Below are 20,598 nucleotides of genomic sequence, written 5' to 3' on the forward strand. Positions count from 1 at the left end.
GAGCGGGGAGCAATAGGCGTGCGCGATGTTATTCATTGCCACATCGCAAGGGGGCACGAAGTCACGAAATCGCTAGGAGTAGTTGGTGGGTGTGGTTAGTGGAGTGTTTATCCTCCGGTTACTTATAATGACTAGAACTGGAGTCGTATAGATGTACGTACTTCCTCAATCAACCGCTCTTCGTGCTGCTCCAACTTCGCTCGTGTTTTTAAAAATGGTGGTCGTGAAAACAAAACAAACCGGGAAAGTAGGGAAGCGGAAGTGCGTGTACAGCGGATGTAGAGTGGACCAATCAGAGCCCTCTTGTCTGCGACGCTGTCTGCGAGGCTTCTGCGGTGGTCACAATTTTTGGGAGGTGCGCGCAGAGCGTCTGCGAAGGTGGGGGGGCTACACAGACACTGTCTGCGACGCTATCTGCGAGGACTGGGTTGTCAGCATAAATTGGCCTTTAGCCTGGCTATTTATGCTTGTTTATTTTCAGTTTGTACAGTTTTTGTATATTTTTTCATGCATGCTTGTCACTGTAAATATTTGCACATTGGTAAAAAAAGAGAAAAAGAAAAAAATAAACGAAGCCTTTTCGTTGAAAACTATTTGATCTCCTCCATCTTCTCCGCTGCTGGGGCTATCCTGCCACAGATGCCCCTTTTCCACCAAAGCAGTTCCAGGGCTGGTTCGGGGCCAGTGCTTAGTTTGGAACCGGGTTTTCTGTTTCCACTGACAAAGAACTGGCTCTGGGGCCGGAAAAACCGGTTCCAGGCTAGCACCAACTCTCTGCTGGGCCAGAGGAAAGAACCGCGTACGTCAGCGGGGGGGGCGGAGTTGTTAAGACCAACAACAATAAGACCGCAGAAGATCGCCATTTTTAAGCGACGAGAAGCAGCAGCTGTACAAACGCGAAGTCATCCATTATTATTGTTGTTGTTGTTGCTGCTGCTGCTTCTTCTGTGTTGTTTTTGCTTCGATATTTGCGCCAAGGTTTATGCAAATGTAGCGACGTAACTGACGTATACAGCGACGTAATGACGTGGCTTCTCTTAGCACCGCAAGCTATGGAAAAGCAAACTGGTTCTCAGCTGGCTCGCGAGTTGAACAAGTTGTGAACCAGCACTGGCCCCGAACCAGCCCTGGAACTGATTTGGTGGAAAAGGGGTAAAAGAGACTTTGAGCCAGAGAAGGAGTGAGAGCTGTTGCCCAAAGCCATTTAAAACAAGGATTTCAGCGCGCGAAAACACATTCTCGTATCTTAACCCTTTACTGTTGCTGGCAACATTTGAGCAAGCACACTCCAGCAGTTTCTGCAGAGGAAACGCAATCTAGTTGTTGTTGTTGTTGTTGTTATTATTCTGTTTCACCCGTTTTTTTGGATCCACTACTGCTCCTAGGGGTTTCGAGATAGAGACACCGTTCCAACACTGAAACGTAGGGCCCGATCCAGGAATGGCGTGCTTGTTAAAATGGTTGCACTATCCCTTGTCGTTCGTTCGGTATTCCTGTTTTTTGGCAAAATTCCGTGCCATTGAAATGATTGGGTAGAACTTTGGAGTGATGTCATAAGGAGCTCCTCCACTCTAGACGTTAGAGTGGGAGCAGCAGAAAAAAAATTAAAACTGCGATTTTACAGCCAAAATCCATGTTTTAAACCCTGTAAAACCTCTGAATTAAATTTGAAAAACATATAAAAGGGTGGAGAGGAGCGAAGCGCAGTGAAATCTCCCTTTAAAATGATGTGAAAGAGACTTTGAGCCAGAGAAGGAGTGAGAGCTGTTGACCAAAGCCATTTAAAACAAGGATTTCAGAGCGCGAAGTGCTCTGAAATCCTTCTTTTAAAATAGGACACTGTGAGACAATGTGTATTGGTGGGGATAGTGATTGGGTGAGAGAGAGAGAGAGAGACACAGAGGGGGAGAGAGAGAGAGAGAGAGAGAGAGAGAGAAGCAGAGAATGTGGCTTCATTTGAGCAAGCGCACACCAGCAGTTTCTGCAGAGGAAATGCAATCTAGTTATTATTTTCTCTCGCGCCTTTCACAATCCCAAGGTCGTTTTACAGAAGGGGATGGGGGAGTGGGGCTAAGCAGTAAGAGAAATGACCATGGAAAAGAAGTCTTCAACTGAGATTTGGAAGTAGAGAAAGTGGAGCAGTCATAGAGAGATTGAAGAAGAGAATTCCAGAGTTTGGAAGGACCGGACCCCCGATGGTGGAAAGTCTGGTGCATGGGACAGCAAGTAAATTGTTACTAAAAAAAAAACTGAAGTGAGCAAGTGGGGGTGTAGAGAGTCAGTAGTTCCCAGAGTAATTAGCAGCAGGGTGTTGTTAATGAAATGCACAAGAGCAATTCCAGCGTTATGGACGTGACACTTGAACTCAAAATGGCAACAAATGACCCAGTGCATGTTTTATTGTCTCCCAGTATTTAAACAGGTGTTGCATATTTTAAGGCTGTACCATACTGGAGAAGTGATAGAACAAGAACAATTCCCATAGTACATCTAGGGCATGCCAGAAAATGCCAATAAAAGATGCGTTATGGATGTGACAGAAAAAGTATCACTTTTCTTGGGTGACTGTACATTTTTATCAAACTCTGTGAAATTGTAAACCTAATGTCGAAATGGAGATATCCATTTGATAGAGGGGTCCAAGGTGAATATTAAAAAAATCTTTGTTTAAAATATTTTGTATTTCATGCAGAGTTTCGGAAGGAAAAGTCAGCGTTATGGATGTGACGAAATTCCGTTATGGATGTGACGCGTCTGAAATAGACATGGCATACAGTATGTTTAGAAAATCAGCAATTTAACCACCATAACCCTTTGAAAAACTCTCTAAATATCAGCTAAAACTATCAAAGTTCTTAAATAATATTTAGGATGGCTATTGTTTTGCTGTTTTGTGGATTTTAGCATACATTTCTGTGGCTTGTGGCAATAATATAGAATTGTACATGATCGAAGTGGGTTTTAGCTTGGGTTTTACATTATAAGAAAGACAGACTGACAGTGACATTAGGTTGGTTACAAATTGGATCAATTTATTCACATCTGTAAAATACAGGCCTAGGTGATATCTCTGGGAGTGGTTTTGATGTTTTACATGTTGCTTTATTTTTGCATGGTGAGGTTGACATTTACATGGAATTGCCCACAAGATTAATCATTAAGAATTGTGACTTCCTCTGTAAAAGCAGAACTTTTTTGGCAGTTTGGTGTTCTGGAGCACTCAGATGTACAGTGCCATGCAAAAGTATTCATACCCCTTGAACTTTTTCGCGTTTTTCCACCTTACAACCACAAAGTTAAAAGTTTTTTATTGAGATTTTGTGATAGAGTAGCACATAATTGTGAAGTGAAACGAAAATGATAAATGGTCTTCGAAATTTTAAACAAATGAAAATCTGAAAAATGTGATGTGCATTAGTATTCAGCCCCCCTGCATCAATACTTTGTAGAGCCACTTTTTGCTGCAATTACAGCTGCAGGTCTTTTGTGGTATGTCTCTACCAGCTTTGCACATCTAGACACTGACATTTTTGCCCATTCTTCTTTGCAAAATAGCTCAAGCTCAGCCAGATTGGATGGAGAGCGTCTGTGAACAGCAGTTTTCAAGTCTTGCCACAGATGCTCAATGGGATTTAGGTCTGGACTTTGACTGGGCCATTCTAACACATGAATATTCTTTGATCTGAACCATTCCATTGTAGCTCTGGCTGTATGTTTAGGGTCATTGTCTTGCTGGAAGGTGAATCTCCTTCCCAGTCTCAAGTCTTTTGCAGCCTCCAGCAGGTTTTCTTCCAGGATTGCAATGTATTTAGCTCCATCCATCTTCCCATCAACTCTGACCAGCTTCCCTGTCCCTGCTGAAGAAAAGCATCCCCATAGCATGATGCTGCCACCACCATGTTTCACAGTGGGGATGGTGTGTGCAGGGTGATGAGCAGTGTTTAGTTTTCCGCCACACATAGCGCTTTGCATTTAGGCCCAAAAGTTCAACTTTGGTCTCATCTGACCAAAGCACCTTCTTCCACATGTTTGCTGTGTCCCCTACATGGCTTCTTATGCCTGTCTTTCAACAATGGCTTTCTTCTTGCCACTCTTCCAAAAAGGCCAGATTTGTGGAGTGTACGACCTATAGTTGTCCTGTGCACAGATTCTCCCACCTGAGCTGTGGATTTCTGCAGCTCCTCCAGAGTGATCATGGGTCTCTCGGCTGCTTCTCTGACCAGTGCTCTCCTTGCTCGCTCTGTCAGTTTCGGTGGACGGCCATGTCTTGGTAGGTTTGCAGTTGTGCCACACTTTTTTTTCCATTTTTGAATGATGGCTTGAACAGTGCTTCTTGAGATGTTCAGAGCTTGGGATATTTTTATAACCTAACCCTGCTTTAAACTTCTCCAGAACTTTATCCCTGACCTGTCTGGTGAGTTCTTTGGTCTTCATGATGCTGTTTGTTCTTCGGTGTTCTCTAACAAACCACTGAGGCCTTCACAGAAGAAGTGTATTTATGCTGAGAGTAAATTACACACAGTAGGACTCTATTAACTAATTAGATGACTTTTGAAGGCAATTGATTGCACTGGATTGTATTTAGAGGTATCAGAGTACAGGGGCCTGAATACTAATGCACGCCACATTTTTCAGATTTTTATTTGTTTAAAATTTTGAAGACCATTTTATCATTTGTTTCACTTCACAATTATGTGCTACTCTGTGTTGGTCTATCACATAAAATCTCAATAAAAAGCTTTTAACTTCGTGGTTGTAAGGTGGAAAAATGTGAAAAAGTTCAAGGGGTATGAATACTTTTGCAAGGCACTATATATCATGCCAAGAAGAAGGGACACCAACCGCAACCCCAGAGAAACAGTTGTTGCAACTCCTCAATCTGGGAAGGTTTATAAGGCCATCTCAACAATTTGAAATTCACCATTCTACAGTGTGAAGGATTGTTTACAAATGCTTTCAAGACAGTTGCCAATCTTCCCAGGAGGGGTGTCCCAGCAAATTCAGCCCAAGGTCAGACCATTTAATGCTCGGACATGTGAAGAAAAACCCAAGACCTACATCATGTGACCTACAGGCCTCTGTAAGCACATTAAATGTTTAAGTTCATGTTATTATGATAGAAAAAGGATGGAACAAAAATATGGCTTTCATGGACTGGTGACTAGGAAATAGCCCTCCTATTAAAAAGAATACATCACTATGACTTAACAGTGGATGTAAAAAGTCTACAAACCCATGTTAAAATGGCAGGTTTTGTGAAGTAAAAAAGTAAATTAATAAAAATTTAAGTGAAAAACATTTTAGGGAAAGTATAAAAAGTTACAATAAGCTGATTGCATAAGTGCATCCACCCTTTTACAATTTGGGAGGTGGCTCTGTTTAAAATGAACCAATCGTTCTAAAGTAATCATCATACAGCGGTCATCAATGAAATTATACTGATTAGCCGCAAGTCAGGACCAGCTGTTTCTGTCAGATTTTCATGACATCTTGGTTCCATCTGACGACTATCCAAAGTATGTATGGTATCTCACTTACTGAAAGATGTCAGTCAGGAGAAAGTTACAAAAGAATTTCCAAAACATTAGATGTATTATGGAATACTGTGAAGACCATCATCAATTTGGAAAAAATGGGGCACCACAGTGACTTCACCAAGAACAGCACGTTCCTTCAAAATTTACAAAATGACCAGACAAAACATACCAGGGAGCCTGCTGAGGGACCTACAGCAACATTTAAAGGAACTGCGGGAACATGTGACATCTGACTGACTTATTCTCTGCATAGTCCACAGTCTTATGTATTTTTCCACATGTCTGGAATATGGAGTATGGTGGCTAGATGGAAGCCCTTTCTCACAAAAACCATCCAAGCCCCCCAAAAAAATCACCCCCATTCCTTGTGGCAAAATTTTATATTCTGATAACCATTCCAAAAGATATAATAATTCCAAAATACAACCCTGATTCCAAAAAAGTTGGGACAAAGTACAAATTGTAAATAAAAACGGAATGTAATGATGTGGAAGTTTCAAAATTCCATATTTTATTCAGAATAGAACATAGATGACACATCAAATGTTTAAACTGAGAAAATATATCATTTAAAGAGAAAAATTAGGTGATTTTAAATTTCATGACAACACCACATCTCAAAAAAGTTGGGACAAGGCCATGTTTACCACTGTGAGACATCCCCTTTTCTCTTTACAACAGTCTGTAAACGTCTGGGGACTGAGGAGACAAGTTGCTCAAGTTTAGGGATAGGAATGTTAACCCATTCTTGTCTAATGTAGGATTCTAGTTGCTCAACTGTCTTAGGTCTTTTTTGTTATATCTTCCGCTTTATGATGCGCCAAATGTTTTCTATGGGTGAAAGATCTGGACTGCAGGCTGGCCAGTTCAGTACCCGGACCCTTCTTCTACGCAGCCATGATGCTGTAATTGATGCAGTATGTGGTTTAGCATTGTCATGTTGGAAAATGCAAGGTCTTCCCTGAAAGAGACGTCGTCTGGATGGGAGCATATGTTGCTCTAGAACCTGGATATACCTTTCAGCATTGATGGTGTCTTTCCAGATGTGTAAGCTGCCCATGCCACACACACTAATGCAACCCCATACCATCAGAGATGCAGGCTTCTGAACTGAGCGCTGATAACAACTTGGGTCGTCCTTCTCCTCTTTAGTCTGAATGACATGGCGTCCCTGATTTCCATAAAGAACTTCAAATTTTGATTCGTCTGACCACAGGACAGTTTTCTACTTTGCCACAGTCCATTTTAAATGAGCCTTGGCCCAGAGAAGACGTCTGTGCTTCTGGATCATGTTTAGATATGGCTTCTTCTTTGAACTATAGAGTTTTAGCTGGCAACGGCGGATGGCACGGTGAATTGTGTTCACAGATAATGTTCTCTGGAAATATTCCTGAGCCCATTTTGTGATTTCCAATACAGAAGCATGCCTGTATGTGATGCAGTGCCGTCTAAGGGCCCGAAGATCACGGGCACCCAGTATGGTTTTCTGGCCTTGACCCTTACGCACAGAGATTCTTCCAGATTCTCTGAATCTTTTGATAATAATATGCACTGTAGATGATGATATGTTCAAGCTCTTTGCAATTTTACACTGTCGAACTCCTTTCTGATATTGCTCCACTATTTGTCGGCGCAGAATTAGGGGGATTGGTGATCCTCTTCCCATCTTTACTTCTGAGAGCCGCTGCCACTCCAAGATGCTCTTTTTATACCCAGTCATGTTAATGACCTATTGCCAATTGACCTAATGAGTTGCAATTTGGTCCTCCAGCTGTTCCTTTTTTGTACCTTTAACCTTTCCAGCCTCTTATTGCCCCTGTCCCAACTTTTTTGAGATGTGTTGCTGTCATGAAATTTCGAATGAGACATTTGGCATGAAATTTCAAAATGTCTCACTTTCGACATTTGATATGTTGTCTATGTTCTGTTGTGAATATAATATCAGTTTTTGAGATTTTATAAATTATTGTATTCCGTTTTTATTTACAATTTGTACTTTATCCCAACTTTTTTGGAATCGGGGTTGTATGTTTGATGCAAAAAAGCACAGTACCAATGGAACCATACCCAAATTGAAGCATGGTGGTGGCAGCATCATGCTTTTAGGGCTTTCCTCAGCCCAGACTGTGGCTTTTATCAAGGTGGAGGGAATCATGAAAAGCTTCAAATACCAGTTGATTTTAGTACAAAACATTCAGATGTCTGCTAGTAAGCTGAAAAATGAAAAGGAATTTCACCTTCCAATGCTGCAATGGCACAAGCGTACATCCAAATAAACAAAGGGAATGGCTTGACTAAAAGATCAATGTTTTTGAATGGCCTCACCAGTCCTCTAAAGAGGACTGAAAGCGCTATGTTGCGGTGGATGTGTCGTGTAAAGCCCAAGGATGGGGTCAGCTCCAGCAGTCTTTGTTTGAGGCTTGGTCTCCTGGATCTGGATGCTGACCTCTGGTATAGGCGTTTGTGGTGGTTTGGCTACATGCAGCGCAGTTCCACCATGACTTTAACCTGGCCCACCAAGTGTAAGGTGTGATAAAGAGGGGCAGGCCCCACAAGACCTGGAAAGAGGTAGTGGCACAGGACTTAAAGGAGTGTGGTCTCACTGCTGAGGATGCCCTGGATCGAAATTATTGGAGAAAGATGCTACAGACAATCTGTGCATCATCTTACAGATCTGTGGTGTAAGAAGACATTTAAAACGGATAGTGAGTGAGTGAGAGCCCAGACCCGAATCCAACTAAAAGTCCATGGGGTGACCTGAAGAGAGCTTTCCGTAGGACATGCCCTCAATTTCATGGTGGTAGAATATTTGTTTTTGCAAGAAAGAATGGGGAAAATGCACTGCCCCCCCAAAAAAAAAAGTCTCCATTTGGATTTAAATAAGCAAACACCTTAAGACCCTCTTATTGTACAAATTACTGCAGTTCAGCTGGCAACAATTCTATTTAATCCTAACTGATGCAGTGAGTAGCTTCTCATTTCTTAACCAACCATGGCTGTGTCTGAAATCACTCTCATTCATGACTCCCTACTCACTATAGACCCTTTTCAGTCACGTGACCTTCGTAAACGCGACTGCCATTTTGGACATGTAGTGGACTTTGGCTTGAATCGGTTTGAATGCGAGGAAGGCGACAAACGAAAAACATAAAAGAAAAAGGAGCGAGATGCAGAAAACACCTTCACTATCCAGCGACGTAGGGCATTTACAGGGCGAGCAGAGGGAGAGGTATTTGCAAAAATTGAGGTTAGCAGGCTTGGAGAATGACGTTTACCTGCTTCCACCAGGATTGTTCACTGACGTACGGAAGTACACGAAGCCCTCGTCTTTACCTGACTTCGGCCCACATGATCTGTATACCTATGTCATTAAAAACCCATCGCCATACACAGGTATTGATCTGAAAGTGTATGAGTTTGGATGCCTACAAATATTTTGTGTCAGGTTGGGTAACATGCCTACATCAGTAGGTCGTCCCTGGAGCCGGTGGTCGCCATCTTATTACAGCTGTTTGTTCACATTTTCATTTACTTTTGGTCCTCAGGATAAACAAAATGTTATTAAATGTCATTGAAATAACTTCTTAGTCTGTTGAGACATGGCCCATTATAAATTTGCTGTTACCAGGCAATGACCAAGAACTGTATTATTAGGGTCGGTGTCTGTGTTATAGCAGTGTACTAGCAGCTAGCTGTTAGCACTAGCTAATGTCAACAACATAGTAGCTAGTATGTTACTGTAGCAATGTTTTACATTGTCATTTGGATGACTGTTAAAACCTTTCAGTCTCAAGTTTTTCCTTTACTGTATTTACTAGTTTACTGTAATTATGATCCGGCAGCTATTTACACCGGATCCAGTGTAAATAGCTGCCGGAGCCAACATCCGAGGTTCCGGAGCGCGCTCCGGCTTGCTCCCCCTCAAATTAAGCCCTGTACAGGTAAATAGCTGCCGGAGCCAACGTCTGAGGTTCCAGAGCGCGCTCCGGCTTGCTCCCCCTCAAATTAAGCCCTGTACAGGTAAATAGCTGCCGGAGCCAACGTCCGAGGTTCCGGAGCGCGCTCCGGCTTGCTCCCCCTCAGCTTAAGCCCTCAGGGCTTAATTTGAGGGGGAGCAAGCCGGAGCGCGCTCCGGAACCTCGGACGTTGGCTCCGGCAGCTATTTACACTGGATCCGGTGTAAATAGCTGCCGGATCATAATTACAGTAAACTAGTAAATACAGTAAAGGAAAAATTTGAGACTGAAAGGTTTTAACAGTCATCCAAATGACTGAACGTAAACATTGCTACAGTAACATACTAGCTACTATGTTGTTGACATTAGCTAGTCAACAATAGCTACTACAGAAGAACAAAGAGGTTACAATGGGTTATTTTAACCTATTTGGTTACACACTCGCCGCCACAGAATGTTAACAGCAATGTAATGCCTTTTCTGGCTAATTTTATTCGTCTTACCTCCAACAAAGTGGTCACTACACAAGCGTTGGTATGCCGAGGGCTGCCAATCTTTCCTGTTAATGGCCGCTATCCATCTTCTCTGTCGGGATCCGATAAAATGATAAACCTTGCCTTGTTTGTTGATGGTTACTACATCCAGGTGCACAACAATATAGTGGCATGATGGAAGTCTTGCTGAAAGTAAAAACTTTCTTTGCTGCCGTTCCTCAATGTTGGCTGTGGTAAACTACTGGTAGTACATGTCCAAAATGGCGGCCGCGTTTGTCGTGACGTCACGTGCAAAGGGTCTATACAGGGAATTATATATAGAGGACTATATAGTGAGCTCATTGGTAAAATTGACAAAACATTTTCGGACACTACTTTGCCGTGCCGTTATTTACGTCATTACTGTTGCACAATTAAAATGTGCCACATCAGTTGGCTGGTGGGTTTTCAAAATAATAAATACGTGCATGTATTTTTGTGATAAATATTATACCGATTGTGTTTCTCACATTAATAAATACAAAGTACTTTGTGTCTGCTGCATGTGTAAGTTCTTTTAAATCAAGGCTGAATACTTTCTTCTTTGCCGCTGCTTTTTATTAAATTAAATTTGAAGCTTTTGATTAATTCCCCACTCTGCACTGTAACTTTTATTCTTGGATTTTGTTTTATTTTAAGTATTTTTCCCCTCTATTCTCTTATTATTTTTAATTGTACTTGAAAGTCCAGGTAGAATGTGCTTCTTCCTCCGTCCAATCACCCCCAAGACACTACTAACCCCCTCCCCCCAACGCGACTGCAGTGCATGATGGCATATTGCTTGGTTAGTGACCATCAGTTGTACACTACTGTTCACGATGCATTGTGGGATACTACAAGTCCACTATATAGGGTGTAATAATTCTCACTATACATTCAGACAGCACTACAAAATGGCAAGCTCACTATGTAGTCCACTATATAGTGAGTGATTTGAGACACAGGGCATGTCAGGAGATGCATCCTGCAGTTGTTGAAATGTTGCTGTACTCCAGAAGGTCAAATTATTGACCTGCATCAAGCAAAGAAAGCAGAGGGCAGCATGGTGGTGCAGTGGTTAGCACTGTCGCATTACAGCATGAAGGTTCCAGGTCCAACAGGGGCTTTTCTGTGTGGGGTTTGCATGTTCTTCCTGTGTCTGTGTGGATTTCCTCTGCCTGCTCTGATTTCCCCGACAGTCTAAAGACATGCAGGTTAGGTAGCAATACCCAGCCACTTGGGTTGCACAAACCAGTGTATACTTGGTGCTGGTCCCAAGCCTGGATAGATTGGAGAGGTTTGCATCAGGAAGGGCATTTGATGTCAAAACTTGTACCAAATGTGGCTCGCTGTGGCGACTCCTAACGGGAGCAGCCGACAGATCAAGCAAAGAAAACAACTAGGCAGATTACTGAAATGAGTAGAATTGGGTTAAAAACTGTCCAACACATTATTAAAACCTGGAAGGATGGTGATGAATTGTCAACTTCATGAAAGAAACCTGGTTGGGGGGGACTGTGGCATGTGGTGATTCTTCCTCCTTCTTCCAAAAACGGTTCAGGCCAGCTTCTGGTGTATTATTGAACTTGAACTTGATTGGAGATCACTTAAACACTTGAAGTCAAATTGTAAAAAAAAATTATAGTAGAACTAATTACTGTATTGCATTTCCATATACAACCCCGATTCCAAAGAAGTTGGGACAAAGTACAAATTGTAAATAAAAACGGAATGCAATAATTTACAAATCTCAAAAACTGATATTGTATTCACAATAGAACATAGACAACATATCAAATGTCGAAAGTGAGACATTTTGAAGTTTCATGACAGCAACACATCTCAAAAAAAAAGTTGGGACAGGGGCATTAAGAGGCTGGAAAAGTTAAAGGTACAAAAAAGGAAAAGCTGGAGGACCAAATTGCAACTCCTTAAGTCAATTGGCAATAGGTCATTAACATGACTGGGTATAAAAAGAGCATCTTGGAGTAGGGGTCGACCGATAATCGGCCTGGCCGATATATCGGGCCAATATTCTGCATTTTTAGGGTTATCGGTATCAGCCATAATTTCCACCAATATGCCGATAACATGCCTTTTTGCAGCCATTTCGTTCCTAACGCGACTGTCACTGCAGTCCTTTCCTGCACTCGCCTCTCTGAGTTCAAGAACACGGTCCCGCCCACCACAACATCTGATTTGTTTGGCACAAGAGATATAGCCAATCGACACGTGTAGCTAAACGCTGTGAACTGTTTCAAGGCGGCCGTACGGGCACTCGGGCAGAAGCAGATCCCATTTCAAGGTAAGGACACGCTGCTTTTGCCGCAATAAGTCACAAACACACAAGTTGCAAAAGCACAACATCATTATATGTTTACGTTCTTCATCTACTACTCGTTAAAATTGTCCATTTGCATCTGTGTAGCCAGGCAAACTTAGCTTACGGAAGGAAGCACTTGAATTAGCCTACAACCAACTAGTCTCGCTGAAACTACATGTAATGTTGTCCATAGTAAGCAGTCCCCAGCATAACGTAGGCTGCAGTCATTTTTAAATCCCCGTGTGGAAACGTTGCAATTTATACAAAAAACAGAAACCGCCTCAGTGGACAACATGCAGAGCAACTGTGTTTCCTTCACTACAATATAATCCTCCTAAATTGAGAATATTAGGCTTGGGCATTAAAAGCATTAGAATGTAGATGGTTACTTGTTAAGTTGTTACATAATAGGGAGTGATAGCCTACTTTGTTTGATTTTACTTTTTAAAAAATGCTGCAGGCAGCTCTCTACACTTGATTTGTTATTTAAAAACTACTTGAAGTTGGTAAGTCTTACTTAATTCTTAGTGTAAAAGAATCCAGAGTGTATTTTCATTTATTTTCCACTGAAAATGGTGAGCTGTAATATAGTAGGGAGTGATCTTATTTTTTTATTGGTGAATATTTTATTATTATTTTATTTCTCATTTTATTCTAACTAATGTTTGACTTTATTGTACAAATGCTGCTGGCATCTCCCTGCACAAAATTTCATGTTCAATTTTACAATTAAACATGCATTTCATGGATATGAAGGTCTGTGTCAGTGTGTGCTATGTTTAATTTCATGTGAATTATAATGTTTACATTTATCGGTTGCACATATCGGTTATTGGCATCCCAATTCCATAATTATCGGTATCGGCCCTGAAAAAAACATATCGGTTGATCCCTATCTTGGAGTGGCAGCGGCTCTCAGAAGTAAAGATGGGAAGAGGATCACCAATCCCCCTAATTCTGCGCCGACAAATAGTGGAGCAATATCAGAAAGGAGTTCGACAGTGTAAAATTGCAAAGAGTTTGAACATATCATCATCATCGTCATCTACAGTGCATAATATCATCAAAAGATTCAGAGAATCTGGAAGAATCTCTGTGCGTAAGGGTCAAGGCCGGAAAACTATACTGGGTGCCCGTGATCTTTGGGCCCTTAGACGGCACTGCATCACATACAGGCATGCTTCTGTATTGGAAATCACAAAATGGGCTCAGGAATATTTCCAGAGAACATTATCTGTGAACACAATTCACCGTGCCATCCGCCGTTGCCAGCTAAAACTCTATAGTTCAAAGAAGCCGTGTCTAAACATGATCCAGAAGTGCAGACGTCTTCTTTGGGCCAAGGCTCATTTAAAATGGACTGTGGCAAAGTGGAAAACTGTTCTGTGGTCAGACAAATCAAAATTTGAAGTTCTTTATGGAAATCAGGGACGCCGTGTCATTCGGACTAAAGAGGAGAAGGACGACCCAAGTTGTTGTTAGCGTTCAGTTCAGAAGCCTGTATCTCTGATGGTATGGGGTTGCATTAGTGTGTGTGTGTGTGTGGGGGGCATGGGCAGCTTACACATCTGAAAAGACACCATCAATGCTGAAAGGTATATCCAGGTTCTAGAGCAACATATGCTCCCATCCAGACGACGTCTCTTTCAGGGAAGACCTTGCATTTTCCAACATGACAATGCCAAACCACATACTGCATCAATTTACAGTATCATGGCTGCGTAGAAGAAGGGTCTGGGTACTGAACTGGCCAGCCTGCAGTCCAGATCTTTCACCCATAGAAAACATTTGGCGCATCATAAAACGGAAGATACGACAAAAAAGACCCAAGACAGTTGAGCAACTAGAATCCTACATTAGACAAGAATGGGTTAACATTCCTATCCCTAAACTTGAGCAACTTGTCTCCCCAGACGTTTACAGACTGTTGTAAAGAGAAAAGGGGATGTCTCACAGTGGTAAACATGGCCTTGTCCCAACTTTTTTGAGATATGGTATCATGAAATTTAAAATGACCTAATTTTTCTCTTTAAATGATACATTTTCTCAGTTTAAACATTTGATAGGTCATCTATGTTCTTTTCTGAATAAAATATGGAATTTTGAAACTTCCACATCATTGCATTCCATTTTTATTTACAATTTGTACTTTGTCCCAACTTTTTTTGGAATCGGGGTTGTACACAGTGTGATGAGAACTCGCAGGATTGGTACTAAACAGCTGTGTGTCCTTAAGAAAACTACTTGTTGGTGAAGATAATCAAGAGAAAAGGCTTCAGTTTGTTAAAGAGCATAAAGATTGGACTCTGGAGCAATAGAAAAAGGTCATGTGGTCCGAGTCCAGATTGACACACTTCCTGACTGACTGGCATGTCAGGGTAAGAAGGGAAGCTTATAAAACAATGGACCCACTATTCATAGTGTCCACTGTACAAGCCTTTGAAGGCAGCGTTATGATCTGGGGTTGATTTAAAGTGTACTTGTAGTGAATTTTAATTACTAGCTATTTCAAAAGATCAGATATTGATACCAGTGTTTCCGTCATGTAATGTTTGTCATAAGCTCTTGTTAAGTATGCACAAGTTTTAAGTCATTGCTCCACCAGTCAGGCATGGTCAGCGACATGTTGCCTCCTTCATGGGCTGTTCCAGCACTGGTAGTGATGCAAAGTCGTTGGTTTGTCCGATTTGGCTGGGCTGCAGTGGACTGGTCACTGACCCTGTGTTGCATACACCAGTGTAAGATAACACATTATCAACCGATCTGCTCATAAGAAATGGAAGAAATATTTACACTTGAGCTGAGCTTTGGCTGGATCGAGTCAAAATAAATGGTGTCTATTTATTTATTCATCATCGGTGTCGCAGTTCTCAAGATTGAACTTAATCGCTCTCCTGAATCATCTGAGGCACAGATCACCTGGTTTCTGAATAGTGTTGGTTTAAATTTTGGGAAAAAATCACTGCATATTGTTGTTCTGGGATTATTTATGTATAGCTGGTGAGGACCACACAAGTGTTATTTAGGCCCTAATAAATAAAAACATAGAATTGAAGGTGGGTGTACTTTCTTTTCTTCATGACATGTGTACAGTCACGTGTATTCTTGCTATTTTGCATAGTTTTATGAACAGGGCAATTTCAGCTGGAAAAAACTGAAATTACGCAGCCTGATAATTACGATTCATTTATCGATTCAAATCATCATAATTGTATTGCAGTTTATTGTTGCATGATGTATCATGACATGCCTGCTTGTGATTCATGAACCATTCGTATCTCTCCAATTACAGCATAACAATCGGATGTTGATAAATGTGGCAGCCTGGCTCCTAGAGTTTGACATTTGAGACATGTAATACGGTATCACAGGAAGTTGGATAACTCCCTGCATTCCTGAAAAACCCTTTCATGTCTTGTGGATATGTATTATGTCTTCTAACTGACCCAGACCGGTCATTTAAGAGATTTGATGACTGGCAAAGCTCTTGTTTAAATAGGTGACTGAATAAGCATCTAACGTAATTGTTACAAATCAGTTAGAAGTCGAACCTGATCTGGGCTAGTTCTATTTCATTTCTACTGATGCCAGAGGTGGTGCTTTTAAGTACCTGGATGTCCATCACGTGTACTTGCAAGTCGAGTGTTTTGTATCAGCAAAGTGACCTGGGTGATGTTTGCCCCAGCACTAAAGGCCCCTTCACCCAGGAAGTGACCTCTTGCTATCTTCTCATGTTGGTAAGCAATTTTTTTTTCAGGCATGTACAGGCATCACTGACCGACTAGTGGCCTAGTGGTAGCGTGTCCGCCTCTCGATCGGGAGATCTATTCACGGTCGGGTCATACCAAAGACCATCAAAAAATGGTACCTACTGCCATCTGGCAAGGCACGCTGCAATACAGATGTGCATGGGGAGTTAAACTCTCGTGGTTACCACAGGACTAGCCCCCCACTGCCGAGGCCGAGGGCTATGGAAACGGAGATCGACGCCGCCCGATGCGCCACATACAGAGTTGGGCCTGGTTAGTACTTGAGTGGGAGACTGCCTAGGAATACCAGGTACTGTAAGGCGTGGGAAGGACTTTAACTTTACAGGCATCGCTGGTAGTCTTATAACTTGAGACGAGTTGGAGCTGCGAACTTTTCACCCTCCAAAGACTGCAATTAGTGTTTTATTTACAGTTAAGTGTGTTCCGTAGGCTTCCAAGCAAGCCACGGATGGTATTGTATGACAGCAGGGAAGTAAATCTTTAAATTTAAGCCATATATGAGTGGACTCGCTGTTTTGGCAGTCTAAGAGGAATAAGTTTGTGATCAGGTGGTGTTTCTTGCCTTAATGCTGATCTTGAATGCAATTAATTTGAGTATTGGGCTGGGATCTTCCCTTGTAGCTCAAAATGCAAACTGTGTTAGCATAACAGGCCTTTGCTTGGGAGTTGGATGGTAACTATCCACTTTTATGTTAAATTATCATCAAAGATTGGCTGTTCACCTGGATTAATGAAGAAACTACATTTACGTTAAGGGTTATTTTCTGCGATTTTCGTTTATATTATAGAATTGACATGCAGGGAAGTCTAATTACATAATTAGTCTGTGTTTGTTTATTATTAACTAAGTGCAGGGCAGTTGTTTGCTCCTAACTGCACCAAATACACTTGCTGCACAGTATTTCACTTGCATAGCTACCGAGGAGAAACCCTCCGAATAGGCTAGTAATTAGGCTACTGCGTCAACCTAGGTCTAGTGAAATTAGTGATTTGATGTTTATGATGTGCCTTGATTGCCAAGCCCTTCTTGAGCCATGAGCAATGTCCCTCTTGCCTTGGGATTGAACACTTAAGGCAGGGACTGACAGCTGGCTGTATGAATTGCAATGGCATGAGTCTAGCAACACAGTCAGCCAGGCTAGCCCAACTAGAGAGCAAAATAAGCTCTCAATTGCCCCCTGTACAGAGGAACAGCTCTGTGTCTCCTCTGCACTCCTGGCTCCCAATATTACACAGGTTACTGGACAGGGAGCCCTGGTGACTCCCTGTATGATGGGACCTTCTCTCACAGCTGGAGGGTCAAATCTGGCATCCGAATCCAGCTCAGCTGCAACTCTGGGTCATGGCCTTTGAAGGGCCAGAGCCATTGTTAGGATTCTGTAATCCAGCAATTGTGCAGACCATCAACAGCTCCTGAGCACCTTCCACCAATGCACTGTACACTAACGGATGGAAGCTCCTCCCCCCAATGCTGCCAGGCACAAGATCAGGAATTGACATGCTGTTCTATACCAGTAATTCTCAGTTTTCTTCAGTCCTGCCTTGATGTAGGCCTTGCTGCCCCCATCATCAAGGTTTACATAGCTGCCATCTCAGCCATGCATAAACAGGGTAGATGGAATGACTGTTGGGTCCCATACTCTTGACATGCTTTCTTAAGGGTGCACAAAGGCTAAGACCACCTCAGAGAAACCCAGTACACTCTTGGGACTTGCCCTTTGTATTCAAGGCACTGTCCCAACCCCCATTTGAACCTCTAGTGAGGTTTGAATTGAAGTATTTGTCTACAAAGACAGCCTTTCTCTTGCCAAGGCTTCAGCAAGATGAGTAGGTGAGTTGCATGCCTAATCAGTGATCCAAGAGTGCCTACATTGGAATCCTGGTGACACGGGGTAACCTTATAGCCTAACGCTTCCTTTCTCCCAAAGACCTTTTCATCATCATATACAAACCAGCCCCTCAGTCTGGCAGATTTTGAGCCCCCACCTCAAGAGGATGAGCAGAGGCAGAGTGCATACTTGGTGTGCCCAGTGTGAGCAGTAAAGACTTGTATTCAAACCACTGCTGACTTCTGGCAGTCTGATTCACTGTTTTCTCTCTCTCATACAGGGCATAGGGGAGGTCATGCCTTATCCAAACAGTGGCTGTCAAAATGGATTGTAGATACTATTGTCTATGCCTACAGGGGCAGTGGTCTCCCAATCCCTCATGTGAGGGGTTACTCCAATGATGAGTGTCTGTCATGGGTGGCCCTATGAGGGGTTCCTCTTTGAGATCTCTGTGCAGCTGCATCATGGACATCAACCATGTATATTTGCAAGATTGTATAGGGTTAATGTGGTCTCTCACAACCCAGTGGCAACAGCTATTCTTCCTACTTTTTCAAAGCTCTCTTAAAGGGGCAAGTAGGTCTTCCTCATGACCTTGTTTGTATTAGTTATCCAGGTGCTTAAAGCACTGTTTCTGGTGGTCAGTAGAAATGAAATAGAACGATGGTTACGTGTGCAACTGCGGTTCTATGAATTTCGGATGGCCGCCAGAGCTTGGCAGTCACTTGGAATACTTGTGAGAAGATTGCCAAGAAGTCACTTCCTGGGTGAACAGGCCTTTTGTGCTGGGGAAAGGGGCATATGTTACCCAGGTCACAGGTGACCTTTTGATACAAACGCTTGACCTGCATGTACACGTGATAGACATCTAGGTGCTTTAAAGCACCGTCTCTGGCAGTTATCCAAAATTCATAGAATTGCGGTTACATATGTAACCATTGTTTTAACAACCATCCTACATTTACACATTGTCTTGTCTAATGTTCAGCTTTTATCACTTGCCTTTATACATTTGCTTCTTTATTTACACTGTGATAGAAACATGTATAATCTGGCACAGAATAACACCCCCCTCCCCACCCTCTCTCTGCTGCAGAATCGGTTAGTGCGTCTGGTGTGTGTTTTTCTTCAGTCGCTGATCCGCAACAAGATCATCAATGTGCAGGACCTGTTCATCGAAGTGCAGGCATTCTGCATCGAGTTCAGCCGAATCCGTGAGGCTGCCGGTCTCTTTCGCCTCCTCAAGACGCTGGATAACGGAGAGACGCCGGCGGAGGGTAAAGCAGCCAAATAGTCCTTTCTGAAAATGCTGATTTTGGACTGAAATAGCTCTTGTTGCAGGCAAACTGGCACTAATGTTTGTCTTACCTAATCCTGGACCTTCATTATTGAGGCCTGATAAGGCAGAATCCCCCCCCCCCCCCCCCCCCAAAAGCCCTAAGCTCAGTCATTTCCAGAAAGTAAGATCTGAGAAAACATGAACTAAAGCTTCTGACAAAGGCGCTAAATGGCCTTTGTGCTGTTTGTCAACTACATAGCTTAGCTCCCTACAAATCCATTTAAAAGCAACCAAGAACTTGCTCTCAGCTAAACCTGGACCTTGATTTGAAATTCGTATTGACTTTTGTGTTAACTTACCACTGATCTTGGTCCCTCATTAAAAAGCTCATCCAGCCTTTTGTTCTCATGCATTTTTGTTCTGGAAAGCTGGAATGGGAACAAACTAACCAAACACTCAGTTTTTCTTGTTCTCTACAAGCTCCCCCCCCAAAACCATTGTCTTTAGACCCTCTACGTAATCAGAAGGAAGTTGATAGGACTTTCTTTGATATAGAATTCATGGCCCTTGTACAAACTGCTCCAGCAATGAGATACCATGTTTTTACCGCTAATGTAAAAAGGAGAAAATAAATTTGTAAAAATGCTGAATAGGGACTCTGGAGGCTGATTTAGTGAATGAGACGCATTATTTAGGCTGTTTTCTTGCTGTGTACATTTTAATGTCGTATATTGTATGCAAAATAGTGTTGAAATGAAAACTCTATCATGTACCTTTTTGTAATTGATGACCTCACTCTTGCTGTCAATAGACTGCATTCACAACATTTCAATGTTGTGAATATTCACAACGGTTACATTTACAGTACATGTAAATTGGACCACACCATAGACCATGGATCATAAACCATAAAATCCTTCAGACAATAAGAAATTATACTCCTTTATAAAATTATAACACTTCAGATAGTAAATATGTGCACAGTCCTCTCTACAAGGTGCAATTTAAACAGAATTACGGAGTAGTTTTATGGGCAGCATTTGTATTGCCTCTCATCCTCTCCATTCAACTTGCTATTATGGTTTCTAATGGAGGCTTTGCACAGTCACGTGAGGCGGCATGGTGGTGTAGTGTTAACACGGTCACCTCACAGCAAGAAGGTTCTAGCCATGCTTAGGACTCTGCTTTCGGTTTCCTTTTTGTAAATATCATGCCTGCTAAACACTTTTCCTGCACTTATACCCATCCATCATCGCACATCTGACAGAATACTTGACGAAGTCTCTGTGAAAACAGTGTCCTTACATGCACGTGCTGATTGTGCTCAAATCAGCATCAGGTGTTTCCAATAATAACAAGCTCACAAGTGCATGCACAACACGCTCCAAAGGA

General features: G+C 42.2%; 1 protein-coding gene across 1 annotated transcript in view; it reads left to right on the forward strand.

Moving 5' to 3' along the window:
• Nucleotides 1-19,856, forward strand: part of cnot11 (CCR4-NOT transcription complex, subunit 11) — a 64,661-nt gene extending 44,805 nt beyond the window's left edge. Inside the window, exon 7 of the mRNA XM_060937235.1 lies at nt 19,024-19,856. Within this exon, the coding sequence (XP_060793218.1) occupies nt 19,024-19,221 (198 nt within the window). The 3' untranslated portion in view covers nt 19,222-19,856. The remainder of the gene's footprint in view (nt 1-19,023) is intronic.
• The last annotated feature ends 742 nt before the right edge of the window (nt 19,857-20,598 follow it).

The sequence above is a fragment of the Neoarius graeffei genome, chromosome 13, assembly GCF_027579695.1.
Source record: "Neoarius graeffei isolate fNeoGra1 chromosome 13, fNeoGra1.pri, whole genome shotgun sequence".
In the NCBI taxonomy this organism is placed as follows: Eukaryota; Metazoa; Chordata; class Actinopteri; order Siluriformes; family Ariidae; genus Neoarius; species Neoarius graeffei.